This window comes from Hyla sarda, chromosome 2, assembly GCF_029499605.1.
Source record: "Hyla sarda isolate aHylSar1 chromosome 2, aHylSar1.hap1, whole genome shotgun sequence".
Classification (NCBI taxonomy): Eukaryota; Metazoa; Chordata; class Amphibia; order Anura; family Hylidae; genus Hyla; species Hyla sarda.
Window position 1 is genome coordinate 346,913,225 of NC_079190.1, and position 23,635 is coordinate 346,936,859.

General features: G+C 38.0%; 1 protein-coding gene and 1 long non-coding RNA gene across 3 annotated transcripts; one reads left to right on the forward strand and one right to left on the reverse strand.

Annotated features, from left to right (window-relative positions):
• Positions 1 to 630: 630 nt before the first annotated feature.
• On the reverse strand, positions 631 to 23,289 carry MYOG (myogenin). Its single transcript, XM_056558222.1, has 3 exons — positions 22,783 to 23,289; positions 6,156 to 6,234; positions 631 to 2,183 (listed from the first exon to the last, which is right to left on the reverse strand). The coding sequence occupies exons 1-3, from the start codon at positions 23,287 to 23,289 to the stop codon at positions 2,062 to 2,064; spliced, it is 708 nt and encodes a 235-aa protein (XP_056414197.1). The 3' UTR covers positions 631 to 2,061.
• On the forward strand, positions 3,151 to 9,864 carry LOC130356535 (uncharacterized). 2 transcript variants are annotated; one of them, XR_008888913.1, is made up of 4 exons: positions 3,151 to 3,256; positions 5,252 to 5,367; positions 5,531 to 5,654; positions 9,713 to 9,864. It is a non-coding gene; the product is annotated as an uncharacterized LOC130356535 (long non-coding RNA). The 2 variants fall into 2 exon arrangements; XR_008888914.1 differs by lacking the exon at positions 3,151 to 3,256 and adding an exon at positions 4,938 to 5,054.
• Positions 23,290 to 23,635: the final 346 nt, after the last annotated feature.

Genomic DNA, 23,635 nt, shown 5'->3' on the forward strand with positions numbered 1-23,635 from the left:
TATTTTTTCACTATACAATAATACATTTCAAATCTACTAATTTATAACTTTAACTTTTCCCTATTTGTTCCAGGTTTATGTTTCCATCTGTACCTTTATTTACAGTAGAAACTTGTATATGTAACAAATTCAACAGACATGTTGAACTTCAAGTAATTCTCTGGTGGAGGTACCACTAAAATCGGTGTGTCGACATTTATATAGGCTCGGACTGGTCCACAGGGAAGAAGGTAGACCTCTCAATGGGCCCCTGAATAGCATTGAGACATCACATGTAATGGTTGGATGGGCCCCTGGAGTCAAATTTACTGGTGCCCCTTAGGCTCCCCAGTCTAATACTGCACATATTTAATGTGTAAAGCCTCATCTAGAAGGTATTCTACTTGTGATAAAGTGGCTGGTATTCCAAGAAGCGGAAAATTCAGTGATGTGATAATTTGTTGTTTGTTTTTTACAATGTGGGGAATATAAAAAGAATAAGTTAATAGTAATGAAAATCATTTAATCAGAAAACTTGCCATAATGATGTAAAATAAACGCCTACAGCGCCTTGTATATTCAATCAAAATCTTTATTACAAAAACATACAAATAAGTTAGCAAAAATAAAAAGATGGCAAACCCACACATTTAATAAAAAAAACTTGTCAAATCATGTTACATTTAAATTGGTCAAACCACATTAAAATCAATCTTAAAAAAATTGGCCCCACCGAACATAAAAAAATGTATATTTCTGCAGAACAGCACACCCTTTAATAAAAACGACTACGAAAATATATATTACAAAACATTCTTGTACTAAAAGATGGAATTCATCAGAAGTATTTCTCTCAATTGTCCAAATCACGAACTGTCTCTTGGTGTTTTTACTTTATTATTAATAAATATAACCTGGATTGGTTTTTATATTAACTTAAATGATCTCTTTGTATTTTAAATTAATTAGGTGTAATTATATTTTAATTTAATAATTTAATTAAATAATTTGCCTTTTCGAGGCAGTGTTACAGGCCGGTTCTTTAAATATGACCCAAAAAGGGATAGTCATTCATTAAATAATCATTAATTTGAATTCTTATTAAACAAAGTTGTCCAACCCACATGTGCTTTTAGAAAGCATAAAAAAGTGTTTTTTTTCTTTTCAATGAAATCATGTTTTCTCCAGAAAAAATGTGTAATCTTAAAAGTCCTAATTTTAATCTAACAATCACTTTCTAACCCTCTCTTTTAAGGAGATTACAGATGAGAAATTTTTTTTTTTTTTCCAAGGCTACCACTGTTGTCCAGTGGCTGTGCTTGGTAATACAGTATATTCTAATTTATCTTAGTAAATTGGAGTTGCAATACCAGACACAACCTTTGGAGAAAAGTGGTGCTTTTTGGGGGAAAAAGTAGACCCTTTTTTTTCTGTTTTAATACATTCACTGTAAGTCTACATCATTCTAGAGTTTTTTTTTTAGCACCATATAGACTACATATATTTCTTTTAGCGTAAAAGCATAAAATGGCGTATGTTTGGTGCATGTTGGAATATACTTTGGGAAATTCTCTTAAGGGAAATGCCAAACAAAGACATAGAGCCTTATTGGCTTGGAAGTCTGGCTGCACCCCTAGTGGAAGGTCAGTGCACATTGCAGCCATCTTAAAATTTTGGGAGTTTCTGTTATTTCGTGACAGAGCACATTACTTTTTTCAAAACTTTAACATGCTCTTAGGGAGCAAGTGCAAACTACATCACAATATATGTGTAGCAGTAATAAGACAAAATTAAAGTTGCCCGCCAAAAGGACCAATAGTCTGTTTTATTCATTATTATGGTTTACAAGAGGAGTTGCCTACTGTAAAGGGCTGGGTTGGACAAGTGAAGTAGCAATAAAATAATTCGAATTTTATTTTTATGTCCCCCAATAGTCACTGTACCCACCAATCTAAATTCATTTAATCTGTGATTTTGTTTCATCGTCATGTTTATATAATAGTAGAATAAGAAAATAAATCCACAGACTCCTGCTCTTGTAATAACTTTCAAAGAAGGACACAAAATATATGTTGATGATGTCTAGTTCCCGATATGTTGTTCTGGGTAATTTATAGACACTTCTCCAGCTGTGATGCTGTCAACAATGGAAGTCAATGAGGTTATGTCCCGTTGCTCAGAAGAGACATCGCTCAAGAGATGATCTGCAAGACAAAATACAGAAAATTATTGTAACTATTAATACAGTATATTTATTCCTAGGTGTGAATGAATGGTAATGATACATTTTCCAGTACCCACATGATCATGCTAATTCAAGTGACATAGGAAAAGGAGATCTAAAAAAAAAAAATACATATATAAAAAGTATTCACACCCTTACACTTCTTAACATCTAAGGGTTGTTTCAAACACAACATTTTTGGAGCAATGCTACAGTTTTACATACAGTTTTTTAAGCCCACACCAGATGTGGGATCAGGGAGAAGCTTTATATTTCCCATTTCTTTTGAATCCACCCCTGCTTCAGAAACTGCTTTACAAAACATTGTCTTAACAACTGCTCCCCTCCATTCTTAGGCTAGGATTCCACTTGTTTTTTTTTCTGGCAGTTTTTGGAAAACTGCCACTGCAGTTTTTGAGACAAAGTCAGAAGTGGATCCATAAGGGAGGAGAAGTTTAAGTCCTTCCTTTATTTGTCCTATTCCTTATAGATCCACTTCTGACTTTGGCTCGAAAACTGCAGTGGCAGATCTCCAAAAGCTGCCAGAAAAAAAAAACAAGTGGAATCCTAGCCTTAGGGTAATTTGTAGTTATTTTTCCAGTTATTTAAGCCAAAGTCAGCAGGAATAATAAGGCTGGGTTCACATATGTCCAGAATCTGGCATAGGTGAACTCAGCCTAGATCTCAATGCAACTGATGACATAACTGATGACAATGTGCATCAGTTGGCATCAGTTGTATGGCATCCGGCGTCCATTGTTTCTGGACACCGGACCTAGCCGTCCGGCGTGTCCAACTATCCGGCGTCAAAATTGAGTGCATGGCGGAGGGAAACTATTATGGATGATGGAAATATGTGAACCCAGCCTTAGTCTATCCTTTAGTCCATTTTAATTTTGAATGCACTTCTGCCTTTTGCTTCAAATAGTGATCAAGTAACTGCTAAAGAAAACTGCTTCAAAAAGCTATGTGTGAAAGCCTCCTCAAGCTGGTGTCACACACAGTAAACTGCCACTACAGAATTGGAACCACAGTCAGGAGTGGGTCAAGCAGGTTTGTTATAATATCTACTTGTGATAGATTAATGTTTTTTGTCGTATTTTGTTACAAGTCGTATGTTGATTGCCAACAGTATTTGCTCCATTTCTATATGGAGTAACTGATTTTTGCAGGTTTTGTACTTTATGCTGAAATTTTGATGTGAACAAACTAATGCAAACAAATTATTAAATTCCATTTTTATAGGTTAAAATCAGGGGTCAAGTTCTGGGGAAAAAAAGTGTGGGAAGTCTGCCACTCAAGAGCGGGTCTACTAATGGGAATGTGTTCCTGCTGGGGAAAAAGTGCAGGAACTTAGTTCCCACACATTCTTGCAGGACTTGAGCCCTTGTTAAAATGGTCCCAATATGGATCAGTTGCATCATGCTACATGAAAATAATAAAATCATCATATACATATAAAATTTTAATTTAACAAAAAAGCTAAATTGCTCAAGCACTGTATATCTTCCTACTGTATATTGAAAGAAATTACACTGTATAACATATGTTTCTGGCTGTTTCATGTAAATTTTTTCTAGAAAGTATAGTAACATATACTTTTCAGTAGGTATAAATGGTATTAAAGAAGGTATACAATGTAAGCTGCTATGAAGAACATTTTTCCCATCCGAAATGGCTTTGGAAATTGTATCATTACATGTCCTCAGAATTAGGTCAGGGTTCTCAGTCAGAACAGACTCTTTATTACTCTTTTGTGCTTTGGCTGGCACATTGTATTAGTGCACATTACTACAAGTTTGACCTTCACAAACCGTTTATTGGGGGCATGTGATTTTCTAAGCAGTGCATATAATTTGTAATGCAGAAACTCAGAGCCTGGAGGGATTTTTGTTCTTATTTAAGCCATTAACATAAAGTACACATAGTCAACCTTTGCTAGGAAAACAATTCATTTACACTCTGTTCTCATGCAGATCCATTCAGATGTGCTGAGCATACATTGATATGGCATGGATTTTTTCCTGAATTGATTATTTCATTTTTTTTCCCATTCCCTTTATTTCTTATGAAGGCACTGTAGATAAATATTACACAGAAATTATGTTTACTATAAATAGTCATTGGAGACAAATTTTCTGTAGAGAAGTAACTGAAGGTTCAAAGCAATGTGTGTGTGTTGCTGTATCCAAATATTTCCTTCTATAAGCAATTCTACTAGGAGATAATATTTCAAAATACAGCATCCAATGGAGCATGCCATAAGCGCTAAGACTGGGTTCACATGTCTGGCATCCGGCATAGGTGAACTCAGCCTACATCTCGACACAACTAAGCGCTACAACTGATGACAAGTTGTCATCAGTTGTATGGCATCCAGCGTCCTTTGTTTCTGGACAGCGCACAGGGAAATACAGTAAACTGCGTGTCCAACCATCCGGCGTCAAAATTGAGATGCTGGATGATTGTGAATTGTCACATTCAAATGAATGGGATCAGTTCTAGCATCAATTTCCCTCCGGTGCACACCAGAGGGAAACTATGTGGGATGCCTGATATATGTGAACCCTGCCTTACAAAGAAGCTCCAATCTCCAATATGATGACTAAAAAGCCAGTACTTTTTTTTCAGGATTACTTTTTTCTTCTTTAGAACTACACTTTGAAGAAGTATACATTCTTTATAAGTATAAACATTTTTTTTATATTTCCCATTCCCTTTAAATCCACTTCTGGCTTTGATTCAAGAGCTGCACTGACACTGTCACATGAAATCCCAGCCTCAGACTCCCTATGGGAATGGAAGCTTCACTCACTGAAGAGCATGAAATCCTCAGCACTTTTGGACACCAGTGTGTGTAAAATACAAAAACTTAATTTTTTCTTCATTAAAAATTCTTAAAACAAGGTGCGTGAACGAAAATTTGTAGATCAGATTACTAGATCAGTAGATCATTCATGCACCTTGTTTTAAGAATTGTTATGAATTATAATATTGGTAATATAGGTTTCATATTAACAAGGGCAATCTTTACCTCTGTGTTGCTAGGAGTAACGTGCCCTCATGCATAAGAAGTCATTCATTATTGGTCAGGAAGTAAAGGGTTACTGCAAGATTGAGGATCATAAAGTGATGTGCTGATGGGGGTTGGGTCTAATGAAAAGGTAAATATTTATACGGCTTATTACTATTTCCCTGTGAGGACCTTGAAAAAGGCTTTTGTTTGCCAAAACACATTGGTCTAATTTGGCCTATTTTTGTAGCCCCTATCATGTTTTTAAAGACGAAAGAATAAAGTTTTTGTATTTTACATATACCGGTGTCCAGAAGTGATGAGGATTTCATGCTCTTCAGCGAGTGAAGCTTCCTTTACTATCTACCTTGTTTGCGGCAGCAACGCCCTGACAGCACCTGGTCCGGAGGGGAATAGTGCGTCTTCATGCTGGAGTAGGTGAGCGGACTTTTTCCTCTTTCATGCTTTGAACATATCAGACTCCCTATGCCAGCGTGGAGGTCTTCCCAAAGTGGCATATAATCCCTCTAAGGCATTTAAAGTAGGCATATAGGTGTGACAATATAGTATAGAAAAGACTAACAGACATGGAGAGATTGGCCAGAAGAGAGCAGTATAATCTGTACTACTTTGTATGTAATTAGGTAGCTGGATGACTAAAATGGATCAATAATGACTTTATGTCAAACCGGCCTCCAGTGCAAGGAAGAGTTACTTCGCACATTACAAGATTGTGCAATATCTCAGAAACTGCTGAACTCAGGATCACCAACATTTACCACCTACAAATTCTAGGTAGTCCGGTTGATCCATTTGTATGTTATTCTAAATGACCAAATAGTCTCAAAATATTGATGTTTACTTCTAGGTAGAAAACATAAGAAGAGTATGATGGAGGCATGCATTCTGTTTACACATCTGTAGAATCATTTAACTCACCACTTTGGCTACTGCTAAAATCAGACTCATTCCATTCTGGGCTGCAAGAAGAGGAACTTGACCCGCATTCACTTGATACCTATAAGGATAAAATTAGGAAACATTAATATATAAATTAAATACACAATTTATTGTACTTGCAGGTAGATATTAGCTCTAAGTGAATAGAAGAATATAAATTGATCCTAGAGTCGCAAGAGGGGGGTACAGAGGGAATAGTAACACCAGGCTCTAAAGCCTGAGAGGGGCCAAAAGACCTTTCTGTCTTTCTGTGACATAAGAAAAGAAAACACAAGTATTATCAATGGAACATCATTGGTGTGATAGAGGAGCTCCAAGTTTTGCTTTGACCTTCGAGTTTAAGGGGTACTCCACCCCCCGCCGCTGGGGACCCCTGCAATCTCTCCTGCTGCATCCCCGTACATCAGCAGCCTGGAGCTATGTTTGCTCTGTGGCTGATGACGGGCAATACAGGGGACGGGGTATCGTGATGTCACAGCCTCACCCCTCGTGACATCGCCACACCCCCCTATAGACTTACATTGAGGGGGCGGGGCATGACATCACGACGGGGGCCGTGATGTCACGATACCCCGTCCCCTATATCGCCCGTCATCAGCAACGGAGCAAACATAGCTCCAGGCTGCTGATGTACGGGAGTGCAGCAGGAGAGATTGCGGGGGTCCCCAGCAGTGGACAGGGGATAAGATGTCTGGGGGCGGAGTACCCCTTTAACCTTCATGGAATACATTTTCTTTCAAAGCTTTTCATCTGTGTATTTTTTTTTCTTTTATATGGGAACATACATGAAGTGAAATGTACAGTACAGACCAAAAGTTTGGAAACACCTTCTCATTCAGAGTTTTCTTTATTTTCATGAGTATGAAAATTGTAGATTCACACTGAAGGCATCAAAACTATGAATTAACACATGTGGAATTATATACATAACAAAAAAGTGTGAAACAACTGAAAATATGTCATAGGTCTAGGTTCTTCAAAGTAGCCACCTTTTGCTTTGATTACTGCTTTGCACACTGTGATGGTGTGATGGTGTGGGGGTGCTTTGCTGATAACACTGTTGGGGATTTATTCAAAATTGAAGGCATACTGAACCAGCATGTCAACCACAGCGTCTTGCAGTGGCATGCTATTCCATCCGGTTTGCGTTTAGTTGGACCATCATTTATTTTTCAACAGGACAATGACCCCAAACACACTTCCAGGCTGTGTAAGGGCTATTTGACCAAGAAGGAGAGTGATGGGGTGCTGCACCAGATGACCTGGCCTCCACAGTCACCGGACCTGAACCCAATCGAGATGGTTTGGAGTGAGCTGGACCGCAGAGTGAAGGCAAAAGGGCCAAAAAGTGCTAAGCATCTCTGGGAACTCCTTCAAGACTGTTGGAAGACCATTTCAGGTGACTACATCATGAAGCTCATCAAGAGAATGGGTGTGCAAAACAGTAATCAAAGCAAAAGGTGGCTACTTTCAGTTGTTTCACACTTTTTTGTTATGTATATGATTCCACATGTGTTAATTCATAGTTTTGATGCCTTCAGTGTGAAACTACAATTTTCATAGTCATGAAAATAAAGAAAACTCTGAATGAGAAGATGTTTCCAAACTTTTGGTCTGTACTGTATATATATAAGTTTGAATATACAGAAATGGAGGTGAGGAATTTAAGTAAGGTGTCTGAAAGCATGGGTATGGGAATGAAGGGGAATGTAAAAAGGAAAAAGTATATATCAATACAATTGAAATCCTAACATTATCACAAACATTTTGATTCAAAAACTGTGGCAGTTACTGAACCAAAGCCAATGCTTCTTACTTCAGATTTCCCAATCCTTTGAATACATTTCTGGTTTTAACTCAAACATATGAATGGAAAACTGCCACAAAAACTGTGCTTGAAACCCCTCTGCTTTGAAAAATTGCAATAAGAAACAATAAGGGTAGGGTCACATGTAGCACACCTGCCGCGTATTTGACGCTGCGGATGCGCTACTGACCGTCTCTAGAATGTGCCTCTTGCTGTTCCCCTGTGTGTGCTGCTTTGTCTGCTCGTAGCTGCAATCTGCCACTACAAGCAGACGTACAGTATTCTGCTAGTCGCTCTCGCATGCGCAATGTACTCCCACACATTAGGACCACTCTCTGCCTAGCTAAGGGAGCAGGGGAGGCGGCAGTGATGTCTGTGAGTAGACTGCGCATACGCGTGTGACTTACAGATCACTGTGGGGGCGATTTATCAAAAGCTGCGTAGAGGTAGAGTGGTGCAGTTGCCCATGGCAACCAATCAGATTGCCTCTTTTATTTTTCACAGGTCTCCTTAGAAATGAAAGAAATAATCTGATTAGTTGCCATGGGCAGCTGCACCACTTTTGCTCTACACAGGCTTTAATAAATCTGTCCCTGTTTTGTACAAGTAGACAAAGCAGCAGACACGGGGCTCAGCAAGAGGCATGTTCTAGGGATGCACTAGGTGTGGCCATACCCTAATGTGGTTTTACTCTTAATGTATGCGCTTTTGTTTTTTTTTGTTTTTTTTATTTTTTATGAATATATTTAATCATATACAGTTAACCTTAACATATTCCATATACATTTAATCATCACATACTTCCATACATTTATACTCCCTTCCGCCCTCTAATTATCACAATATATCAATCTCCCACTCCGTGGTGCCCCTGTCTTCTATTTCCTGCTCTCCTTTTTCTTTTGCTGTGTTTCGCAGTTTATATTTTAACTCTTTTTTTGTACCTTTTCAGTGTTTAATGAAGACTTTCTATTTCTCCCCTGAATATCCTCCATAGTTCCCACTATTTGTAGAAGGATATACTTTCATTTTTTCCTATGGCTATTATTTCTTCTAGTTTGTAACACCACCACTAAGATCTTACATATCAAGGATCGCATTTTTACTGGGTAGGTTTGAATTCGTATTAATAACAACACATTTTGTGGTGTCAATCTGCTTGAAATATGGGTAATATTTGCTAATAACCGTTATACTTTTTGCCAGTATTCTTGTAACCTTTGGGCATTGCCACAAAATATATATAAGGGATCCTATCTTCCCACAGCCTCACCAGCATTTTTCTGAGTTTGCAGAAGACATCTTATGGAGCTTATCAGGAGAGTAATACCAACGCAAATTGGTTTTAAGCATGGCTTCTATATGTGGTATGGCTATCAATGATGAGTGGGCCAGCTTAAACGCATAAGTCCACTCTTGATGTTTGTAAAAGATCTCTTTCCCATACTAAATATGACCCTACATGTTGAAACTTCGAACAGTTATTCATTGCATCATAAATATGCCGTGTTCCTTTTAAAGTTAAATTATTTAAATATGAAAACAAAATTGGAGAACAATAACATGGAGTTGTTTTGTTAGTTTCCAAGAAATGCCTAATTCTAAGATATCCAAATGTCTCCCGTGGTGGCAGACCAAATTTACTCTGAAGTTCCGTAAATTATATTATCCTATCTTTTATGTATAATTGTTTAATTTGTGTTATACCCATCTTTATCCATCCCTGTAGATCTAGATCTGGAATTCTACAAAGGAGAAGTTGCAAGGGAGTATGGTCCCTATATATTATTGAGGTATATCCAACTAGTTTATGACTTATCTTCCAGCCTCGTATACCATTGACCATCAATGGGGTCATATCTTTGATTTTCCCTCCTTTCCAAAATGAAAAAAAAAGAATAAACAGAGTGTGTCCTTACTCTCCACATATGTCTGCTCAATCTGCACGCAATGAAGTTCATATGAGCGTGTCCACCAAGCCTCAATTTGTGCTACTACTGTCGCTATATAATAATGAAAATATTAGGTAGGCCCAAGCCACCCACTCTCTTATTCTTGGTCATCATGGCATATTTTATTTTGCGTTTGTGGTTTAACCAGACATACCTATTTATCATTATTTTAACCTCCTTAAAAAAGGATGTTGGAATCCTGATTGGGAGAGCTCTATATAAATAAAGAAGTTTTGGTAACAGCATCATCTTAAATGCTGCGATACTCCCCAGCCAGGATACCTCTACTTTCTTGTATTGTTCCAGTTCTGCTTGTAATTGTTTAATAAATGGTATATAATTCCTTTCATGTAGAAGGTCAAATGATGTTGTAATCCAGATTCCCAAATATTTAATTTGGGTTGGTTGCCAATCTAGTTGATATGTAAGTTTCAGTAGTGATTTAATATGAAATTAGTCCAACATTATCTAATAGTTCTAGGACTCTATGCATTGATATAACCAGATTCGATAATGTTAAAATGATATCGTCTGCGTATAAAGAAATGGTATTGGTCAATGCCCCAATTTTTATGCCAATTATATTTGGGTTAGTTCTAATAAAATGGGCTAAGGGTTCTATGGATAATATAAAAATTAATGGGGACATGGGGCAACACTGTCGGGTTCCGTTAGAGATTTCAAAGACTTCAGAAAGTATTCTGTTGTTGTATACCTGGGCTGAAGGACTAGAATATAGGGCCTTTATTGCTCCCTCATCAAACCCCATTTCCTGGAGTATCGAGAAGGCGTATGCTCTTAATGTATGCTCTTTAAAGGGAATCTATATAGGGTCACTATATTCTACCTTAAATAACAAGCATTTAATATCACGTCCCTTACCATGCCTGGATATCTGCTACTCAGTGCTCCGGGCTGTAATAAGGCCTATTCAGGCCTGACATTAATAGGCGCTATTAATAGTTCAGCAAGCTGCATCCCCAAATGACTACTTGGGCCTAATTTACAGACTGCGCTGGCCATTTATAATGGGTATATTCTCCATATTTAAAGATGGGCCAGCAGACATCTATGTTAGGACACAAGATATTAACCTCTATTACTGCCACTTGTTATATAGGGTAAAAGTTACTGGTTCCCCAAAAAACAAAATGTCATTTTCAGAGCATTTTTTTGTAAAGTATTACAACTAACCAATAGTTTGCTATAAAGGTAATTCATGTTTTAGAAGAAAAAAAAGCCATGAATTTCAAGTTTTTTTTAATTGCATCTTTTACAAGCTTTTTGCGCATTTTTTTTAAAATACATTTGTTACATACATGTCCTATATATGTCCTGCATAAAAACTGGCCTAGCTTTACTGTAAAGGGACACAGTTTGGTTCTGATGCCATTTTTACTGATTCTGATGCCATTTTCACTAATTCCCCCCCCCCCCAATGTTCTGCTTATTAGTTGAAAAGCTTTCCATTCATATATAAAAAAAAACTTTATCAGGATAGAAACTGTCAGTAGCATTTTAAAAGCAGTTCTTAGTTTTAATGGATACAATAAAAAAAATAAGACATTATCATTACAAATAACCATGAAACTAAGTAAGGAAATGTTTTTAAAAGTATCACTTTACATGATGCTAAGGACATTATCATTTTCTTCAGTATGAAAATGCATGATTATTATTTGGCTTCTGTAGAACTTACTATTTCATTGTAACCTGATAATTAAGGTGCATTTTTGCTGCGACCCTCCTGGAGTTTTTCATTGTTTTTGTATTTTTGTTATTTAATTTTTTGGAGGGTAAAATAAGGGCAGAAACCAGAGCTCCCCTTGCCATTATAGATAGCAAAATGAGCAAGATAAACTTAGGTTGAGATTACACTTGTCATTTTTGTCATAAAGTTCCCTAAAAAAAAAAAAAAAAAAACATAGCGTATAACAAGCTATACTAACAGCATTTTTTTTTTTTTGTCCTTTAAAATGTTTGTCCTTTTGTTACTATTTAGTTGAGTTTTTAGAATCGGGGGCAGTTGCAGCATGCTGAGGGTATGATGTTTTTTCATGAAATTTTGGCATTTTTCCTGGCATAAATGCCAGAAAAAATGTAATATCTATTTAATGTTGGTGTCCCGCTCCCCCTTCCCACAATTCCTGTATATAAATCCTTGAGTCACATGATGAAAGAATCACAAGACTTTTAATGAAAAAATACAGGGAATAAAATGGCAAAAAAAAACTATACTAATACACACTATTTTATTGGGGAAAAAATGCAACAAAAACTGCATCTTAAGAGTGAAACATGAGGGGACAGTTTTTGAGGCGTTTTTTTTTTCTGGCTAAAATAACGACAAACAAAAGTGGTGTATGATCCCAGCTTTACTTTCGTGTTACTTAGGGGTAAGTTTCCACATATCAAATCTACAGCAGCAGCAAAGGCGATGAAACTTTAACAGATATCTTCCACATGCTGTGGAAATGTTCCGCACATACTGTGAACTGACAAACATGCAGCGCAATTCATGTTGCAGAATTGCAGATTTGTTGCAGATTTTTCCTATTCAGTTAAACAAGGAGGTAGCTGTCCATTTATCAAAGACAAGGCCAAATTTGCAAAGGCAAAGTGGTGCAGTCGCCCATAGCAACCAATCAGATCACTTCTTTCATTTTTTAAAAAGACCTGGATTAAGCGATCTGATTGGTCACTATAGGAAAATGCACCACTCTTCCTCTATACAGGTTTTGATAAATCCCCACCCTCCCCCATGTCATAAAGCCCCAAGTTTAAAATAAAACAAAGACGGAACAATAACAAAAAAAAAAACACTACTAGGGTATATTCACACATACAGTATCCTGCGCATATTTGATGCACAGGATTTGATGCTGCAGGTTTCAATGTAAACTAAATGACTAAATACAGCTTCCTATCTGCAGCTCTAAATCCTGTAGCATTATGGAGGAGATTTATCAAAACCTGTCCAGAGGAAAAGTTGCTGAGTTGCCCATAGCAACCAATCAGATTGTTTCTTTCATTTTTCAATGGGCAACTCAGCAACTTTTCCTCTGGACAGGTTTTGATAAATCTCCCCCTATGTACATGTGAATAGACCCTTAGGGAGAGTTATCAAAACCTGTGCAGAGGAAAAGCGGAACAGTTGCCTATAGCAACCAATCAGATCACTTTTTTATTTTTAAAACGGTTTCTGAAACATTAAGGGTATGTTCACATGTACACAGATTTGATGCGCAGAATTTGATGCGCAGGATTTTCTGCTGCAGATTTCAATGAAAACAAAATGACTGAGCACAGCTTCTAATCTGAAGTAACAAATCCTACGCATCAAATCTGCCAGGATCCTGTACGTGTGAACGTACCCTAAAGAAGCAATCTGATTGGTTGCTATGGGCCACTAGTCAACTTTTCCTCTGCACAGGTTTTGATAAATCTATTTATCTTCCCCATCACTTCTGTGGTAACAATTCTCTGCTCCCCTGCCAGTCTTTCTACACTTGGGCTTCAGTACTACAGAAGTGTCTGTGGCTGAAAATCCACACATCCATACATGCACATGGAACTCCGAAAAAAAAATGTCTGCACTAAATCTGCCATGTATAAGGAATTTATGTTATTTTGTTATTGAATATTTTAATTTATCGTGTATTAAATTTAATTATTGTTTATATTTTTACATATATTAACCCATATATAATAAAATATTTTTTTTATATTTTAATCTAGATTCCATTAACCTTTGAGTACCAAAAAAAATCTATTCTCTTGTACTAAATCTGCCATGTGTCAACATACTGTAATACAGTGCTACTAAATGTATTTTTATGTAAATAGTAAAAATAAAATCATAGTATTATTTCTCTTAATGTATGGATGAGGGGATAGCCGTGCAATCCAAAAAAAAAAAGCCGGGATGATGAGGCGCAAACCGCTTGGATGTAAAACAATGCAATTGTAGTATTGTACATAGATTTCTTTATTTAGCCAGTATCAGACGGGTTTCGGGACAGCATATCCCTTTATCAATGAAAAATGGCTTTAACAGTTTATAGTACTGCATTTCTCTTAGTATAAAAGAGATGCAAGAGCACATTTGTAATAATTGAAAGTAATGTCCTATTTTTCTTAAATAATACATGTCGATCAGACATGTCAAAAGTTGTGGATTGCACCTAGTCTTACTCCTGAGACCCACTGCTATAGTAAGTTATTATTTGGGGAAGCAGGCAGCATCGTGCTTGCCAGGGCATCCTTATATTTCCCTGCATAGACTTTTATGCAGAGAAATGTATGGATCTCTTGGCCTCTTGGCCATCAGCTTCCCCGACTAATAACTCCCGATCGCAGCAGGTCCCAGGAGTGAGACCTGCTGCGATCAACAACTTTTAACATGTCTGATATGTGAATAGTAGTTTTTAATGACAGTAACACTTTAATGAACTTGCTACAGATATTCCCATCGCTTCAACTTGATGAATATGAAGAGATTGCATATCACTTAGGCACAGTTATTACAAGCTTCCATGTTAGCAAAGTAAGAGTTACAGCCCCCATGAGTGAAATGGATATGTAAGTATGCCAGCTGAGTGAATGGACACACATGTCTAGGTAAACTGATACTGTCAAAAGAAGGAGACCGCAGCAACGCTTTCTGAATACACAAGGTGGCTGAATCACTGAGCACCCCCCCCCCCCAACACACGCAGCCTGTTACTGTCACTCACTAGAAGTAAGCTATATAGGAAGAGATTTATTGTCCTGCTTGTCTTTGGTAAAAACATGAGGACGCCTTTAAGTAACACCTCCTCCATCTTTATCTTATGTTTTATATCAAGAATTAATAAGTAGAATAGTGATTTCCAACCAAGGTGTCTCCAGCTGTTACGCTGTTACAAAACTACAATTCCCAGCATGCCCGGACAGCCAAAGGCTGTCCGGGCATGCTGGGAGTTGTAGTTTTACAACAGCTGGAGGCACCCTGGTTGGAAATCACTTTTGTTTAAGTTGCATTTGCTGAGATGTAGATATTGTATGATATAATGTAATGTATAAGCTGACGCTTTTATGCAGTATTTGTGTATTCACACACACTGGAGCCGCAATTGCGGATTTGCGGTTGTAAAATCTACAGCTGGAGCAGTCAAAAATACATAGAAATTGCCTTGTAAAATCGGCAGTCGTGGATCCACAATTGCGCATTTTACAACTTTAAAGGGGTACTCCACTCCTAGACATCTTATCCCCTATCCAAAGGATAGGGGATAAGATGTCTGATCGCGGGGGTCCCGCTGCTGGGGACTCCCGCAATATAGCATGCGGCACCCACCTGTTTCTGCTCCGGAAGCGCTGGAGGGTCTGGGTCCCGACCACGGGAACGGAAGTTTGTGACGTCACGACCACGTCCCATGTGACGTCACGCCCCACCCCCTCAATGCAAGTCTATGGGAGGGGGCGTGATGGCTGTCACGCCCCCTCCCATAGACTTGTATTGAGGGGGCGGGCCGTGACATCACACGGGGGCAGAGTTGTGATGTCACAAATTTCTGTTCCCATGGTCGGGACCCAGACCCTCCAGCGCTTCCGGATCAGAAACAGGTGGGTGCCGCATGCTATATTGCGGGGGTCCCCAGCGGCGGGACCGCCTGCGATCAGACATCTTATCCCCTATCCTTTGGATAGGGGATAAGATGTCTAGGGGTGGAGTACCCCTTTAAATCAGTACCGGATCTTGCATGTGTGAAGACACCCCTAAGGGCCTTATTTTGCTGTGTATTTTCTGGTGCGTATTTTCCTACCCATTGAAGTCGATGGGTAGCAAAATACTCAGCTGATTTCACTACCCACTGACTTCAATGGGTAGGAAAATACACATCAGAAAATACGCAGCAAAATATGGCACGTGTGACGCTACCCTAAGGGTATATTCACATGTGCGTGTTTTCTGCTGCAGATATGCGCCAGCAGATTTTGCTACCCATTACTTATTTCTTGTATTATTTCTTTTAGGGCAAGTTAACATCTTGTTTTCATCAATATTTATCATATATTCCAGGAGAAGCTCCTGACGTTGATGTTAAATGGTGGCTAAATGACAGATGTCAACATTAGTATCTATCACCCGTAAGCATCATGTAAGTAATCATGTGGCATCCATCTAATGGATAAGACATGTCCGTTGAACACATGCCATATTAATTTATAAGGAATATATGCCATTGATTGGCATCCCTCGCCCAGAAGCAAATAGGCTATACATTGTTTGCAGGATCCAGTATATATAGAATAAGGTATTATCTAACTATGCTATTCTATACAGGAGCTTTCCTGTGTATATAAATATATAAAAGAAAAAAACAAACTGATGTAAACAGGACCATAAAAGGAATCTATACAAATGAATCACTTTCTTTTATGATATATTATACCCATATAAACACATGGGGGGAGATTTATCGAAACCTGTCCAGAGGAAAAGTTGCTGAGTTGCCCATAGCAACCAATCAGATCACTTCTTTCATTTTTGAAAAGTCCTCTGAAACATAAAAGTAGTAATCTGATTGGTTGCTATGGGCAACTCAGCAACTTTTCCTCTGGACAGGTTTCTCCCCCTTTATGCTTTACCTACATAACAGGGCAGGTGTTAGTAAAGGAGATGACTGACATGTGTGAAACTCTAATAAGGGTACGTTCACACTGTGGAATTCCGAGTAGAATTCCGCACAGTAACCAGTACCATCAGAGTGAATGGGATTTCCGTGGACAATTCCGCTGCGGAAATTGTTCCGCACAAAGAAAGAACATGTTCATTCTTTGCGCGGAATTCTGCAAGTACTGTATAGCCGTCAATGGTGACGTTGCAATGCCCCGCGGTCCTACCGCCAAAGTATTTTCGGCGGCGGCCGCTTGACAGAGATTCTGCTGTGTGAACGTACCCTAAAGAGGCTTGACTAAGAGCTGTGGTTTCAGGAGGACTGGTGTTCCTGACCCTGACCCACACCTAGTTGGGGTCAGGACTAGGGGGAGGCAGGGTAGATATCCACATAATGGATGTTTTATTTAGATTTTTTTATTCATTTTTGCAGCACTGGACCACTTATTCCTGCTGCTGGCCCCTCTTATTACCACTGACACTGCAGACATGATCACTACTGTCAGTGTCAGAGTCAGTCTACATCCCATCACCTTCCTGACTGACACTGCAGATTAATATTAGGGGTAAATTATTATACAAAGAAAATTGTCTCATAGCGATGCTGTTGTGGGAGGCAAACATAAATCTGGGGTACCTCAGGTATGTCTTTTTGCTGATGACACAAAGATATGTAACAGGGTTGATGTTCCTGGAGGGATACACCAAATGGAAAAGGATTTAGGAAAACTAGAAGAATGGTCAGAACTCTGACAACTGAAATTTATTGTGGATAAGTGCAAGATAATGCACCTGGGGTGTAAAAACCCTCAGGCAGAATATAGATTATTTGACACAGTCCTGACCTCAGTATCTGAGGAAAGGGATTTAGGAGTAGTTATTTCACAAGACTTAAAGGGGTACTCCGGTTGAAAACATACATCCTATAACATTCTTTAATTGGCCTCAACATATCCTCAACATATCCCCACACCTCTTGTTTGAATAGTTATTGTGTAATATTATGTCTGATACTTGTCTTTGTTTGTACCCCATAATTGTAAGCTCTGCGGAATCTGTAGGCGCTATATAAATAAATAATTATTATTATACATTTTTTTTTTTTATCAACTGGCACCGGAAAGTTAAACAGATTTGTAAATGATTTCTATTTAAAAAATCTTTACCCTTCCAGTACTTATTAGCAGTTGTATGCTACAGAGGAAATTCTTTTCTTTTTACATTTCTTTTTGTCTTGTCCACAGTGCTCTCTGCTGACACCTGATGCCGTTTCAGGAACTGTCCAGAGCAGGAGAAAATCCCCATAGCAAACTGATGCTGTTCTGGACAATTCCTGACAAGGACAGAGGTGTCAGCAGAGAGCACTGTGGACAAGACAAAAAAGAAATTCAAAAAGAAAGGAATTTCCATTGTAGCATTCAGCTGCTGATAAGTACTGAAAGGATCAAGATTTTTAAATAAAAATAATTTTCAAATCTGTTTAACTTTCTGGCACCAGTTCATTGAAAAAAAAAGTTTTCCACCGGAGTACCCCTTTAAAGGTAGGAAGACAATGTAGCAGGAAATGCTAGCAGAATGCTTGGATGTATAGGGAGAGGTATAAGCAGTAGAAAGAGAGAAGTGCTCATGCCGTTGTACAGAACACTGCGCAGTACTGGAGGCCATATCTCCAGAAGGATATAAATACTCTAGAGAGAGTTCAGAGAAGATACTAAACTAGTACATGGATTGCAGGAGAAAACTTACCAGGAAAGATTAAAGGACCTTAACATGTATAGAAGAAAGAAGAGATAGAGAGGATTTGATACTTTTAAATACATAAAGGGAATCGACACAGTAAAGGAGGAGAGCATATTTAAAAGAAGAAAAACTACCACAAGAGGACATAGTTTTAAATTAGAGGGGCAAAGGTTTCTGCAGTAATATCAGGAAGTATTACTTTACTGAGAGAGTAGTGGATGCATGGAATAGCCTTCCTGCAGAAGTGGTCGCTGCAAATACAGTGAAGGAGTTTAAGCATGCATGAGATAAGCATAAGGCTATCCTTCATATAAGATAGGGCCAGGGACTATTCATAGGATTCAGATTATTGGGCAGACTAGATGGGCCAAATGGTTCTTATCTGCCGACACATTCTATGTTTCTATCTTCATAGACTTTAACAATGTTACTGGTGGGGTGGGGGTTGCTATCTTATTTGCCTAGGACACCAAAATATCTGGTCCCGGCCCTGCCCACACTGCCCTGCACTCCTCTACCAAATGGCCACACAACCTTTATTAGTTCAGGAGGTTAAGAGGTCATCCTTAAAACTGAGTTGGCATTGACATATTTAAGGAGTTCAAGTGTTCTCCAAATGTAGAAAGAAAAAGAACTAAAAGTGTGACATTTTTATGTATATCTATCCATCTATCTATCTATCTATCTATCTATCCATCCATCCATCTATCTCATATCTATCAGTCTCATATCTATCTATCTATCTATCTCCTATCTATCTATCTCCTATCTATCTATCTATCTCTCATATCTATCTCTCATATCTATCTATCTCATATCTATTTCATATCTATCTCATATCTATCTATCTCCTATCTATCTCCTATCTATCTATCTATCTATCTATCTATCTCCTATCTATCTATCTATCTATCTATCTCATATCTATCTATCTCATATCTATCTATCTATCTATCTATCTCTCATATCTATCTCATATCTATCTCATATCTATCTCATATCTATCTCATATCTATCTCATATCTATCTCATATCTATCTCATATCTATCTATCTCCTATCTATCTATCGCCTATCTATCTATCTATCTATCTATCTCCTATCTATCTCATATCTATCTATCTATCTCTCTATCTATCTATCTAGATAGCAGAAAACAGCGGCACACAGGTGACTTTGGTGAAAAATATGTGGCTTCATTCACCAAACAATGGCAATGTTTCGGCTGCCTTCCTCAGCCATTGTCGAGCCGTGGCCCGACAATGGCTGCGGGAGGCAGCCGAAACGTTGCCACTGTTTGGTGAATAAAGCCACATATTTTTCACCAAAGTCACCTGTGTGCCGCAGTTTTCTGCTATCTTCTCAAGTCTGGGACTCCTGGGACAAAGTCTATCGGCAGTGAGCACCTACCTGAACTGTTTTTTGTCTAGTGCTGCCCGTACCTTTCCTTTTACTATCTATCTCATATCTATCTATCTATCATCTATCTCACATCTATCTATCTATCTCATATCTATCTATCTATCTCATATCTATCTATCTGTCTCAAATCTATCTATCTCATATCTATCAATCTATCTATCTATCATCTATCTCACATCTACCTATCTCATATCTCTCTCATATCTATCTATCTCATATCTATCTATCTGTCTATCTATCTCAAATCTATCTATCTATCTATCTCATACCTATCTATCTCTCATATCATATCTATCTATCCATCTAATATCTATCCATCTAATATCTATCTCATATCTATCTATCTCATATCTATCTATCTATCTCATATCTATCTTTCTATCTATCTATCTCATATATATCTATCTATCTATCTCATATCTATCTATCTCATATCTATCTCATATCTATCTATCTATCTATCTATCTCATATCTATCTATCTCATATCTACACCAAATACAAAGGTACTGTGGCACTCCAAAAATAAAGTGAAAAGGATTTATTGAAATGACATCAGAAGCGACGTTTCAGCTGCCCGATTGCAGCCTTTCTCAAGCTTAGCAACCAGTAATAACAACAGAGTATTTATACAGGAAGTGTACAACACGTGATTTACATGATTAACATATAAAAACAGTGTAAAAAGAGATCATATTTAAGATCAGATGCAGAGTGGGTTAATAAAAATTACAATGCATAAAGTGCAAGTGCAAGGTGCTTCTCACATAAGTACGGGATCCACATTCACATAGTCAGGAGTGACTTATGACAGTGTTAACAATTAATAGATACGTGTATACATTAAGAGAGGGGCGGAGCAAACATACAGCATAGTATATTACCGGGCAAGGACGTGAAGGTGGTGAACGCCATTATGGCGTGGGACGCTGCCTCAGCTCCCGGCGCGGCACGCCGTTCTGTGTGTCCATGCGCATGCGCAGAGGGAACACACTGAAACAAAGAGTCTCTCATGGGCAAGCGTCTTTGCTGCTATGGAAACTGGTCTCCACTTGCTTGCGTGCATGCGCAGAAGGGTAAAGTGAGTCTATGTTCGCCATGGTGGAAGCTGGCAACTTCCTCCAATTACTGAATGATTGGAACAATGTATGTCGATGGGTCGGCGGCACATCGGTGGGCATCGTAGGTCCCGGCTTCATGTCAATGACACTGGGCAGGAACCAGGGCGGACGTGGACCCCACAAAGGCAGAGAAACCACAGTCCACCAGGCGGTACCCACCTCCAGATGCCGTACGGCCTCTTGACTCATGACTTTGAGTGGTGAAACACAGTAGCTTGAGATGTGGAGACCAGAGGAGTGATATTCGTCGCTTGACCCGGTTCTTTAGGGCTGTAGTATGTTGCCTCCTCAAATTTGGTTGTGCTGCTCCACTGTTTCTATCTATCTATCGATCTATCTAACTGTCATCTATCTATCTATCATCTATCTATCTATCTAATAAAGAACCAGGAGAACTCTGGATAAAGATGAATCAATGTGTGGCGTTATTCATCAGTTGTCAGGGTGACGTCTCAGCACTCTCACATGGCCTTGACAAAACGTTGCTGTGACAACTGGTAAATAAAGCCACACATTGATTCATCTTTATTCGGAGTGCTGCTGGATTGACCCAGTGTGGATCAGTTAGCAGACAAAAAAATTCCAAGGAGAGCAACAGACCCAGGGAGTAGGGTGCAAGCAAACACAACAGCCTAGGTCTCAGGCTAGCTTGGTAGACAGCAGAAGAACTGAATGCAGCGCTCCAAGAATTCGTGAAAAATCATCATGTAGCTTTATTCATCAAAATGCTTGAAAATGGCTGCAAAAGACTTTTTGATGACTAAAGCTTCACATCTATCTATTTGGCTCTCTTAAATTTCTATCTATTTATCTATCTATCTATCTATATATCTTTCTCTGTCTACCACTCCATCTTTTATCTATCTATCTATCATTCTATTTCTCTATCTATATATTTATTTATTTATCTATATGTCATTCTATGTATCTACCCCTCATTCTGTCTACAATAAATCTATCATATATATATATATATATGCACACTATCTCCTATCTATCATTCCATTTATCTATTTATATATCTATCTATCATTCTCTCTATCAAGCTATCCAATATTTATCATTTTCACTATCATTCTTTCTATGATTCTACCATCTTTCTATATCCTATCTATCTATCTATCTATCTATCTGTCTGTCTGTCTGTCTGTCTGTCTGTCTGTCTGTCTGTCTGTCTGTCTATGTATATATATATATATATATATATATATATATATATATATATATTTATTTAGATCATATCATCTATCTTTCTCCTCTATCATATATATCTAGTATTTTCCTATAATCTATCTTTCTATCTACCTGTCTGCCCATGTATCTATTAAGAATATATTACTTATCTATCTTTCTATGTGGGACTTATCTATCTATCTATCTATCATCCCTCTCTATCATCTATATGTTCATCTATTTATATACACTCACATATTACATCATAATAAATAAGTATATTGCCACTTTTTATTATAAAAATAAACATATTAGATACTACTTTTCTATTGTATTTAATCTCTAGATACTAATGTATAATTCAAGGAGCCCACGTAAGTGATTGTCAAGTCAGAGTGACATTTTCATAGTGAATAGATGGCATTGTCATGCTGAAGACATTCAATGTTTTGGTCAAGGTCATAATGAAGAAGCAGCTTGACACATCCATCTCTGGCAATGTACTAATGTCAGATAGACACTTATGGGGAAGACAATGCATTATGTAGTCCCATGTAAAACAGGAGAGAAAAAATACATTATAAAGATTATATTAAGACACATCATGTCACATGACCCAAGCTCTACAACTTTGACAAACAGGTGATAGATAAGCAGGTAGAGAGATATGGATCAAGCTCGATGAATGAAAAATGTGACAGATTTTTGTTAGAAACGTATAAAGTTACTTACTACTCTTTGTGATCCATTACTGATGTAGAGCAAATCTCTTTGGTCCCTCTCTTGCTGGTTAAGAGAAGCCAGCAGAGCTTGCAGTCGTTCTATATACTGAATGGCACTCCTCAAGATCTCAACTTTGGGGAGTCTCTGATTTGGGTTTAACAAAGTGCTTCTTTTTAAGGCTTCAAAGGCTTCATTGACTTTCTTTAGCCTGCGTTTCTCCCTCAGGGTAGCTGCTCGTCTTCTATCCAATGACACTGTCTTACGCTTGCACATCTTGCAGGCCCATGGTAGGCACTGACCAGGACAGTGGTCTTGCTGGCTTATAGTGGAATGGGGTGAGACCTTCTCTTCAATGCCCGACTCTTGCAGTAAAACCCCTTCAGTACAAAGTCCTATTGATCCACGCTCTTGAAATCCAGTTTGATCATATGTGGGGAGTCGTGCAGAAAAATAATTTTCATTGTCATAAAATCTTTGGTCTTGGAAAAAATAAGGACTGGTTTCAAAGAGTTCCATACTTTAGAACTGTTAAGATGTGTGTCTCCTCAACAACTACACAGCAACTGCACTTCTCCCCTTCACACCAACTGTTTGATGCCATTTAAACCCTCTGCCCAGCATTAAATCACAGAGATAAATATAGAAAACGCTCACGAAATTTGATCCACTTTTTAGCTGTTGCCTGACATCAAAACTTTTTACGTCTGGATAGACAGGATTCTCCCTAGTGGATTCTAGTAAAAAAAAAAAAAAAAACAGGAAGACACTCCCCTCCTATGTAGAATTTCGGTTAGATTTTTGGATAAATATGCAATTATTCTACAGTATATATATTTATGTGTATATATATATATATATATAT

What these genes read in the sequence shown, in the direction of transcription:
- MYOG (XM_056558222.1), bottom strand. Translation starts at nt 23,289, where the DNA reads ATGGAACTCTTTGAAACCAGTCCTTATTTTTTCCAAGACCAAAGATTT. An exon ending in GTAATGGATCACAAAGAGTA is followed by an intron (nt 6,235 to 22,782) that starts GTAAGTAACTTT and finishes TTATCCTTATAG; the next exon opens with GTATCAAGTGAATGCGGGTC. An exon ending in TTTTAGCAGTAGCCAAAGTG is followed by an intron (nt 2,184 to 6,155) that starts GTGAGTTAAATG and finishes TTTGTCTTGCAG; the next exon opens with ATCATCTCTTGAGCGATGTC.